A 12503-nucleotide genomic window follows, 5' to 3' on the forward strand; every position below is an offset into this window, starting at 1 on the left:
GTAAAAAAGAAACTTAACCAACACTACAAACATATCGTAGTCATACAGGAGAAATTTGACCAAGTGCATTGTTTTACAAAAACGTGATAATTGACTATTTAATATCTTACTAGCTTAATATAATAGCCCTGAAAAAAATCACGAAGAATTTTAAATTTGGAAGTATAATATATTGACTAGTCAAAAATGACTTACTGCATTGGTGTTTATTTTCTTGCCAAGCAATAGTGACTTAAATGGCCCTCCTGAGCATTTTACGTTTTGGTAGTTGGTCACTTTCTCCTGTACGCCTACGTTATACAGACTATTCAATAGAAAACTAAAGAAGATAACTCCCTCGTATCGCTTAAATATATTTGTTCCCCTGTAATATATTTTTTCAATGTAATACATGAGACTATTGAAAAAAAACGAAAAAGAAGAAAAAAATCCCTCTCCAAGACCAACATCTGTTTCTTTTTTGGAGAGGCTCAGTGCAATAAAATATAAGATTTTATTAAGTAGAAATGCATAGAAATTGTAACAAATTATATAAAAAATGATAAAATAAAAGTTATCATATTTTTTTTACTTGAACGATATCCTTGCGACGAATTAATAGCGTAAGTCGAGGAATTACTGTAGTATTGTGTCCACAAGTTACCGAGAAAACGTCTTGCCTTGATTACCCCTGTTTATCGCATCCTCGCGAACTGACATTCTTTCCGAATTGTGTAATAATATCTTAGAGTTCTTAATTAACTTGCCAGGAACGTCGCCCCACTTGCGACAAAGGATTATCGTTATTATTATTATCATAGCGCCATTTTCATTAAAGTGCCTTTGAAAGAGCGGTTTACAGCTGATGATAATGCCTACTTAGATACAGTGCTGAGCTATTTGAGATGTTACATTCGCAATCTACGACAAAATTCTACAAAAATGTCTGGATTTTTAAAAATGTTTTGAGCATAACGATTATGAATCGAATAATAATAAATTATTTAAAATTATTCATTTGTTCAAATACGAGTAACTTGCTGTTATTTATTATTTCGGCATTCATTTTATGGTGGGACAAATATACAAGTGTCGGGTTGTGGTCCCGTGGTTAGTGTCGCGGACTCTTAAGTAAACGAAAACGCCTACTTTCAAAATCCGCCAGATCCATGTAAGTCGATTTTCCAAACAGTGCGAAATTCTCCGGGTAACATTTGTATTTAAAAGATTTGTCTCACTTTAGATAAAATATTATGAAATAGAGAATTTTCCCATTTAAAAAAAAACATTAAACGCAAACCGATAATGACGTCATCTTAATATTTGGCCTATCTCGCTCTCTGATTGGCCGATATGGGTCAGAAAGCAAGTTCCATGAATAAAGCGGAATTTGAAATAAAATGCTGATTTGATGAATTTTTTAGCAGGGTACATAAACATTTTAAACAATAAAACCCACAATTGGCATTCCGATAGTGTATTCATTTTAAAATATTATAAAATTGGATCTGGCCGATTTTGAAAGTAGGCGACACAATTAATACATTGTTTTTTCTACCGCCAAAAATAATCAAAAACTTTTCACACCATTGTCTGTATGTATATATATATATATATATATATATATATATATATATATATATATATATATATATATATATATATATATATATATATATATATATATATATATATATATATATATATATATATATATATATATATATATATATATATATATATATATATATATATATATATATATATATATATATATATATATATATATATTATTTTTATTTTAAATTCTTTTTTATCACATGACATAAGTTCAAAAAAAATATGAATAAAATATAAATATAAAATATAAAAAAATATGAATAAAATAAAGTACAAAAAAATATATAAAAAAAAAAAACAATATAATTTAGGTCATAGTAAAGGGTATAAGGGTATAGGTATTATAAGTAGAACTAGAATAATAGTGTTAATATAAACATAGTAAAGGGTATAAGGGTATAGGTATTATAAGTAGAACTAGAATAATAGTGTTAATATAAAATACAAAAAATACTTGACTATCAGAAAACATTTTTTTTTTTTTTTTTTAAATAAAATTAAAAACTTAAAAACATAAAAAAGATGAAAAAGTAAAAAGTAAAAAGTTAGCAAGCATGTACTACAAGAAAAAATTTAAATCTATACAAACTTAACATCTAACAAATAGTCTTTGTGGCATAAGTTGAACATAGGTTTATCATAGGTCGTTTACATATCGCTCACTCCTTTCAAGAACGTCATAAATAAAAAAAATCATCAATTTTCAGTTGTGCATGTTTTCGGAATGCCCAGAAAATGTACTATATCCGAGCAAAAGAGGCATTTTTTAAACATAATATTTACCTGCTACAGGGCAAAAAGTGTTGCTTTAGCATTTTGAAGTAAATGTATTGTTAAATTATTTTTTAAATATGTTAAATATTTTTCAAATGGAGAAACCTTCAAACCTTCAAAAAACCTTCAGGTTTTACCTAAAAAGATCTATTGCACAGTAAAAAGTTCAAAAAGTGGCTTGATATTTATTTTTAATATATTGTATTATATTTTTAAACTTTAAAAACGTTTTCTTGAAAAATCAAGTTTTTTGATTTATGACGTTCTTGAAAGGAGTAAGCGATATATTGATTTTTGACGCGGTGTCGTACATCCCATTCGATCAGATAGAGATCAGTGTACTTTAAGATATGTCGAGTATTTTTCTAACTTTATTTCTGTGATTTTTATTTCAGCACCGGGGGGGCGGGTTGGACATGAACGTGATTCCAGCCTGGAGGGAGGGCATCACCGGGAAGGGGGTCGTGGTCGCCATCTTGGATGATGGACTCGAAATGGACCATCCTGATCTTATTGCCAACTACGTAAGTGCATCTTGTACTTCAATAATAAACTACAATTTTTAACCCTGGAAAATTATTTTTGCGAGATTCGCAAACTACGTTACAAGATGCTTACTTTTTTTTCTAAATTTAAGTTTTACTTACAACATTTTAAGTGTGTTGTATGTTGGATGTTGTAAATAAATTATCGGGTCAAATTATAAGCTTAAATAATAAAAATGAAAATTATATTTTCTGGTGTTTCTCATGTATTTGATTAAAATCCAGGATTTGGAACTCACATACTAATATAAGAGTTTCTGCTCAGTAAAAAGCTTCTTTTATCTCACTAATAGATGTCTCTAGTGATTCAAGAACAACGATTCAAAATTTATTCATATATATATATATATATATATATATATATATATATATATATATATATATATATATATATATATATATATATATATATATATATATATATATATATATATATATATATATATATATATATATATATATATATATATATATATATATATATATATATATATATATATGTATATATATATATATATATATATATTTATATATATATATATATATATATATATATATATATATATATATATATATATATATATATATATATATATATATATATATATATATATATATATATATATATATATATATATATATATATATATATATATATATATATATATATATATATATATATATATATTTATATATATTTATATATATATATATATATATATATATATATATATATATATATATATATATATATATATATATATATATATATATATATATATATATATATATATATATATATATATATATATATATATATATATATATATATAGAACTTCCAGGAATTAGAGTAGAGTGGTTGTCAATAATGGGTAGAATTGGGGAATGTTACCCGTGTGTAAAGTGATCACTTAAACCAGCATATGACGGTCGTCAGCCCCGTAAATGCCCAGACTTCCATTTTCATCTTCATCTATGATGAGATGTCAAAAATAATATAAGTTTTACTTAGTAAATATACCACTATTTCTAAAAATTTATTGTGACACGTGTTTCAATGTATTTGGCATAATATACCGTTATACAATAAACACGTACCTATCACAGTAGAATTTAAGATAAAGTGGTATTTACTAAGTTAAACTTAAATTCAAAATAGATAGGTTTTACCTAATAGTGACTGCCGAATCAATTAATCAAGATACTTTTTTCTTGTGTAGCTTTAGTTAATTCTTTGGAATAAGTGTTTAATTTACTGTATAAGATTACCTTACGATATTTGACATTTTTTGTTTTTTAAATAAAGAGAGAAATATTTGTGTTTTTATTATTTCCACAAATATTTCATTTTCATACTATTTCTGTCAGCCTAAGCGGCTCACTATTAGAAATAGGTATCAAATTGCGGTAGAGGGGCTCGAACCGAGAAACTCTGACATAATAATCCGCGTTATTAACCACGGGACCACAACCCGATTTTTGACTTTAACCGACCCCTCTTTCCAATAAGTCCGTTATTTCGAGATTTCACTGTTTTTAAAAGAATATTTTCTTTTACGATGAGATAGTGGGAAAAGCTCGATAAATAGTCCTGTACCAGAGAATTAAACTTTAGCATGTTTGAGTGAAATGAAAACATTTTTTGTTCGTATTTTTTCCTTTTTGTACATTTTATTGAACTTGTTCGTGTACTTTTTGAACTTTTAACTGAATGAATCAACTTTGTAGTAATGTGACATACCAAATTTTCTTTCGCTCCTACCCTATTCGTACCTTTCCTTATGGCACACATTCTTTTCTCGTTTTCTGCGGTTTTTATTCCTCTTTTTTCAATATATTCACTACACACCTACCCTCTTCTGCCGCGCTAAACGTTTCTTGATACCTCGGGCAATATTTAAATTCTTTACGCCAGCCATTTGAAGTTGATGCGAACTTTAAGCGTTGTAGCCCCATCCGAAACCTGTGTACGAAATTCTTCGCATACTGAATGTTCACTTCAACGGATTTCGTTACAAGGTAGTAGCGTTGTCATGGCGATGGAAATCGTAAACTATTTTTCCGTTTCTTTTCAACTCTTCAGCTTTTTTGTTAGTTTCTTTTGCTAACAAATATATCTGAAAGTAAAAAGGTAGATATTCTTTATAATTATTTTTTGACATCTCATCAAAGATAAAGATACAGATGTGAGTGGATTACCAATAGTGGTGAGATGAAAAGAAGTTTTTATTGAGCAGAAACTCTTATTTTATTATGTGAGGTCCGAATCCCGGATTATAATTACACACATCGCTCACTCCTTTCAAGAACGTCATAAATCAAAAATCGTACATTTTCAGTTGTGCATGTTTGCGGAATGCCCAGAAAATGTACTATATCCCAGCAAAAGAGGCACATTTTTAACTTAATATTTACCCGCTACAGGGCAGAATCTGTTGTTTTTGCATTTTTAAGAAAATGTATTGTTTTATTATATTTTTAAATAAACTAAATATTTTATCAAATATCAAATGGAGAAAAAACCTTCTGGTTTTACCATAAAAGATCTGTAGCACAGTAAAAAGTTCAATTAGTGGCTTGATATTTATTTTTTATACATTGTGTTATATTTTAAACTTTAAAAACGTTCTCCTGAAAGATCAAGTTTTTTGATTTATGCCGTTCTTGAAAGGAGTGAGCGACATGACAAAAGTCAGAGAATATCATTTTCATTTTTATTATTTAAGCTTATAATTTGACCAGATAATTTATTAACAACATTTTGAGTATGTCCAAATACTTGTTCACAAATCTGGATTATCTCCAATTATAGGAGTTATTTTTCATATAATTTTTTGACATCTCATCAATATTATTATTTTTCTTCATCTTTGATGAGATGTCAAAAAATAATATGAAAAATACTCCTATAATTGGAGATAATCCAGATTTGTGAACAAGTATTTGGACACACTTAAATTGTTGTTATAAATATAAATTCTTCGTTCGGTAATTTTTTGACATCTCATTTTTTGACATCTCATCAAAGATGAAGAAGAAAATGGAAATCTGGGCATTTACAAGGTATAACAAATTAACTAGTCAAATTATAAGCCAAAAATAATAAAATAAAAATGATATATTCTGGCGTTTCTCATGTATGTGATTATAATCCACGATTTGGACTTTACATACAACTGAAAGAGTTTCTGCTTGATAAAAAGCTTCTTTCATATCACAATAGATGTATCTAGTAAAGTTCTAGTGATTCAAGCATAACGTTTCAATATTGGATCATATATGTATATATAGAATTTGATTACAATGATTAAAGAAAACACTTCGTTTTTTACCACTTGAGTTTTATTATAGACTACATGTTTCAGAAGTTAAACTTCCATCATTCAGGTCTGTATAATAACTTTATTATTTTCAGTTATTAAACAGACCTGAATGATGGAAGTTTAACTTCTGAAACATGCAGTCTATAATAAAACTCAAGTGGTAAAAAACGAAGTGTTTTCTTTAATCATTGTAACATGTCTTACCACAAAGTTAATGCCGAAACAATAAATAAAATAGAATTTGATTACTGTGATTGTCAGTAATGGGTAGATCGGTGAATTAAAGTGATCAATTAAACTAGCCTATGACGGTCGTAATCTCCGTAAATGCCCAGACTACTATATTCTTCTTCTTCTATATATGTTGAGATGTCAAACAAACAATTCAATTAAGTTTTTTTCATTATTTATTCGAGCTTATAAATTTTATTCGTGTCGTTTAAATGTAAATGAAACTACGCTTGTTTATTTTTCGGTGTGTTCGCCCCATTCTGGAGACGGGTCCGTGGGTTCTGTACAGTTTTCAACTGCACTGGACCAAAGCCAAAGTGTATTGCCGCGTATTATGTGTCGGGAGTACTATATCTTCTGGCAAACACGATACCGATTCGGCGACATGGTCTTATTTCCTGTTCCCCCTCACTTCCTGTACCCCTCCCCCCCATCTTTCTTCCCTGTCCGGCGTCCAAGGCATCCACCTCCATTCACCAAAGAACTGACGTGAAATTCGCTCGAAATTATTCGGATTCGATATTTTCCCCGCGTGTATGTGACAATTTTTATTTCTTCGACAAAAAGAGGAGTTTGCCGGCTTTTGGCACAAATCTTATTTTATGTGAGGCAGTGGTCAGCACTTTATCTTTACTACTACCAACCCTTATCCGCACCCAATGGTGCATAGGGCACTGCATCATATAAACGCAGTGATATCTTGTCGTCAACACATGCAGGATCAGCCCTCCGCTTCAGTTACCAGTCCAGGGTAACATGAATAAATATTGGAGTGAAAAAATCACTCATATTTATTTGCTCCCCCCTGGGAATCGAACCCGGGACCTCCAGAACGGTAGCCGAGCGTGCTGACCATTACACTACGGAGGCGGACTTTATCTTATACGTACGAAATTCCAGATTCAACTAATTAATATTATTTTTTGACATCTCAACAAAATATTTTTAAAAAAACTCCCATAATTGGAAATAATCCAGATTTGTGAATGGACACACTCAAAATGTTGTCAACTCATTAAGTTGATTCTAATGAACTAACCATGACGCCGCTTCCCCACAGGGGTTTGCAGAAACAATAGAACGCCACACACCAGTCTGTCTTTGCACACAATCGTCGCCTCTTCCACATTCATACATTTTCTCATACATACGCGCTGATAATTCTGACTCTTGACGTGACCACTTTCATGTATTTGAAATACTTGATCAAGCCAAGTTTTCCTCGGTCTTCCATTATGCTTCTTTTATGTTTCATTGCGAAAGATCGATCTTGAAAACTACTTTTGAATTTATTAAAAGCACGACTTGTTTTCATCAACAATCGATAATAAAAACTGTTTTGAGTTTATATTTTTATCTGTTATGAGAACAGCTAATGTTCTCGAAACTAGTCTCGTTAAGGCCCAGTAATCAATACATCGCAACTCAATTTTCTTTAGGTAAAAGAGTGTCAAAAATATATTTTTAGTATGTGTCCAGAAAAATTTGTTCGTGGAAAAACGTCTTGCGCGGTAGATCGCTTCCTGAACTGGATATTCGCGAGTACTGCCTTAACATTAATAAATTCAAATAAAGTATTATACAAAAGTTTTACTGTCACAATTACATCATATAATTCTACAAATAATTACAAATCAATAAATAATAAGGATATTTCTCGTATTATTTTTTGACATCTCATCAAAGATGAAGAAGAATATGGAAGTCTGGGCATTTACGGGGCTTACGACCGTCATGGGCTGGTTTAAGTGATCACTTTACACACGTGTAACATTCACCAATTCTACCCATTATTGACAACCACACTACTCAAATTCTTGGAAGTTCTATATATATATGAACCAATTTAGAAACCTTGTTCATGAATCACTAGAACTTCACTAGAGACATCTATTGGTGAGATGTAAAGAAGCTTTTTATTAAGCAGAAACTCTTATATTAGTATGTGAGATCCGAATCCTGGATTATAATCACACACATGAGAAACGCCAGAAAATACCATTTTCATTTTTATTATTAAGCTTATAATTTGACCAGATAATTTATTTACAACATTTTGAGTGTGTCATTAATATGAAAATAACTCCTGTAATTGGAGATAATCCAGATTTTGTGAACAAGTATTTGGACACACTCAAAATGTTGTAAGGATATTTCTCATTTAATATTCAAATTGTGTAGTTCTATTCGCCCTATAAATATGTAGATTGCGTTTATTTACGGTACATAAAATCTTTACTGCGTTTGGTCTCCGGAACGTTTCCTTTACAGCTTTCACAATAGAACCAGTGCGATAGAAAAACCATTTCCTGTTTGATTTTATTACACATTTACAATAAGAAATCTGTACACGTATAGAATCCTTTTATTGCTTGAATCACGTTTTGAAATTTCACGGTTTGAATTCTCATATTCAATGTTACTCCAAATCACTGATTCACTGTATAACATATCGCTCACTCTTTTCAAGAACGTCATAAATAAATAAAAAAATGATTTTTCAGGAGAACGTTTTTCAAGTTTAAAAATATAATACAACGCATTAAAAATAAATGTCAAGCCACTTATTGAACTTTTGCTGTGCGACAGATCTTTTTAGGTAAAACCTGAGGTTTTTTCTCCATTTGAAAAATATTTGGTTATTAAAAAATAATTACACAATACCCTTTTCTTCAAAATGCAGAAACAGCATTTTCTGCCCTGTAGCGGGTAAATATTAAGTTAAAAATATGGCTCTTTTGCTGGGATAAGTACATTTTCTGGGCATTCCGAAACCATGCACAACTGAAAATTGACGATTTTTGATTTGTGACGTTCTTGAAAGGAGTGAGCAATATGTATTATAACTATTCTTGATTTGTTCGTTCTCTCTTTCGTTGACTTTCGACAGGTTTATAATAAACCTTTTTTATATTATGACATCTCAACTTAGTTGAAGAAGAATATGTGTGTCCAAATCGTTGTTCACAAATTGGGTTTTTCCATTCAGGACTTTATTTTGTATTGTGACGACTTAACAAAGATGAAGAAGAATATAGAAATATGGGTATTTTTAGGGCTTTTCTTTGACCTGTCATTAACTGGTTAAGTGATCATTTTACACACGTGTAACATTCTGCCCATGATTGACAACCACACTTCTCAAATTTTTTAAACTCCTAAATATATGATCAATCTCATGACACAGTACACATGAGTTCATAACAGCCATCGATATTGGATTGAGAATACTTCTTATTTAGCAGAGAACTTTTTATTAGGATGGATGCAGCATCCGAACCCCGGATTATTTCCTCATACTGGGAAACGCCTGAAAACATGATTTTCAATTTTTAATATTGCTTAGAATTTGACCAGTTTAAAAATTTGAGTTTTTTTAAAACCCTTTCTCGCACCCCAATGGTGCATAGGGCACTGCATCATATAAGCGCAGTGTTATCTTGATCGTTAACACATGAAGGAAAGGTGATCAGCCCTCCACTTCAGGTACCAGTCCAGGGTAATATTGAATAAATATTTGAGTGAAAAAATCACCTACATTTATTTGAGCCCCCCCTGGGAATCGAACCCGGGACCTCCAGAACGGTAGCCGAGCTTGCTGACCATTACACTACGGAGGCGGACATAAGTTATGTGATTAATATCATGCCATAGTACGTATGAGTTTAGGTACAACATCCGTCTATGTTGAATTGAGAAAGCTTTTATTTATTTTAATTTCATACTATTCTTGTAGGCGTAAGCTCCCCGTTATTAAGAATTTAACATTTTTTTAGTTATTATTCTTTTGACCTTTAATCGTAATGTCACAACGTCAGACTTGTTGACAATGTGTCGAATAATTTATTCCGGCGAGCTTTGGCCGCTTTTTCAGGCTAAGTTCATAATTTAAAGGCTTTTGCGACGTCTGTTCGGCTGTCCAAGCTCAAAACACAGCAAGGGACATTTTTTTGAAGTACGTTTTTTTTTGCATTTTTTGGACTAAGTAGATTCTAAATACAAAAAAATGTCCCTTACTGTGTTTTACGTTTGGACAGCCGTGTTGGCTATGAAAAATGGCTTTCGTGAACCCCCCTTGACGCTGCAAGCCTCCATACCCCGTCTAGGCTTTACGTTTTGTGTTATTTTTGTCTTACACCATGCTGAAAATGCATCAAAGTAACTAAACAACTAACCACCACGCCGCTTCTCCGCAGGGGTAGGCAGAGAGAATAGAACGCCACACCACTCTGTCTTCGCAAACATTCTTCGCCTCTTCCACCTTCATGCATCTCCTCATACATACCCGCAGATTATTTCGACTCCCAACTTGACCGCTTTCAAGCATTTGGCATTAATGATCGTGCCAAGTTTTTCTCGGTTCTCCTCTACTCTTTTTTCCAACTTCATAAATTTGTTTCACCGTTCTTTACTCACTCATTCGTTCCACATGCCCAAACCATCTCAACACCCTTTTCTTAATTTTATCGGTAATGCTTTGCATACCATTCAGTCTACTTTCATCCTTTTTTGCCAAGTCCATGTTTCACTTCCATCTTTTAGGGTTGGAACCAGGACTCCGTTGTGTACTGCCAGTTTATCTTTCGAGGAAAGGTTTTTATTTGCCATGACTGATTTTAGTGCACCATTCACTCTTCCCAGCATTCACTCTCCTTTCTATATCTTTATCAACCTTTCCATTCGTAAAAAACATTCTAAAATACTTCCCAAGTATACGAAATGTTTGACCTATTCCATAATTTCCTCATTTACCAAAATTTCACACCCAGATATACTTTTATCTCTTTCAAAAACCATATTTTTCAAATAATATTTTAAGGATAAAAAAGTTCTGAACAAAAAAAATCATGAACTAGAAAAAGAATAAAATAAGATTTAATTTAATTTTTTGAAAATAAAACAGAATCGCAAAATTTTATAATGTATAAGAGTTTGAAAATTTAATATGAGATTTCTGAATGAAGAATGAAAATAATAGAAAAAATTTAAAAATTTAAAAATATATTTTATTTAATTTATTTATTTATTTATTGGAAAACCAACAGAACATTTACAAAAATACCACAATATAATAAAAAAATAAAATTTCAGTTACAGGTTTTCACTTAAATAATATAAACATAAACTGTCATGTACATAAAAGTATAACTATATAATAAACTAACATTAAATGTTTTTTTCAAATAATAGAAATTTTCTTTATCAAATTGTCAAATAGACATCAACAATATTTCTAATAAACGTATTAAAGAAACATTATTGATGTCTATTTCATTAAGCATTTCACTGCACATATCGCAGGCTCGATTTAAAACGAATTTTGGTAGGACTTGGTGTACATTTTAGGGATTTTAAATAAGGTTTTGTTTCTGGTCTGTACCGGGACTCTTAAATTGATGAGTGATAAAAGCTCTGGGCAATCAACATTATTATTTAAAATTTTATTTGTTTACTGTTAGAAAATTTAAACATACATTTAATATGCATGATGTAAATTGAGTGTAAAAAATAGTGTATATTGAATGTAATATAAGCTAACTAAAGAAATTAAAAATGCAATTTTTTTTTTTTTTTTTTTTAAATCATATTTTTTTTAAAATTGCATCTGACGGCATTCATAAGTTTCAGTAACGCTAATGAAATTCGGCTTAACATCGCATCGCCTTCAGCCCATCCCTGTCTTACACGACCCCGTTCACCTACATTACAAGGGTGACGTTTACAGTCTCGTTCTTGGTGTATTCATAAATCCTTTCTTAATTGAAAATTAAGTCACATTTTTTGCGAAATTTCTGCTTTTGTGAAATTCAGATTTTCCCGGAATTTTCTTTAAATTCTGCTTATTTTGTATTTTCGCTTATTAAAACCAAAGATTTTATTAAGTTGACTAAAATATTACAAAGGTGTATATTATATTTTAAATTTAATATATATATATTGTATATTAAAAGAATTGTTAACTTTGTGTTATAGTAATATAATACTCTCTTTATCATTTATCGTTCAAGTTGTGTAGTACCTCTTTAAAAT

General features: G+C 30.3%; 1 protein-coding gene across 1 annotated transcript in view; it reads left to right on the plus strand.

Annotated features, from left to right (window-relative positions):
- LOC148310156 (furin-like protease 1) overlaps window positions 1–12503 on the plus strand; it is a 518091-nt gene that overhangs the window by 452071 nt on the left and 53517 nt on the right. Inside the window, exon 4 of the mRNA XM_088259007.1 lies at window positions 2769–2897. Within this exon, the coding sequence (XP_088115133.1) occupies window positions 2769–2897 (129 nt within the window). The remainder of the gene's footprint in view (window positions 1–2768; window positions 2898–12503) is intronic.

The sequence above is a fragment of the Brachycentrus maculatus genome, unplaced genomic scaffold, assembly GCF_059751285.1.
Source record: "Brachycentrus maculatus isolate JH-2025_06_01 unplaced genomic scaffold, ASM5975128v1 h1tg000105l, whole genome shotgun sequence".
Taxonomy (NCBI): Eukaryota; Metazoa; Arthropoda; class Insecta; order Trichoptera; family Brachycentridae; genus Brachycentrus; species Brachycentrus maculatus.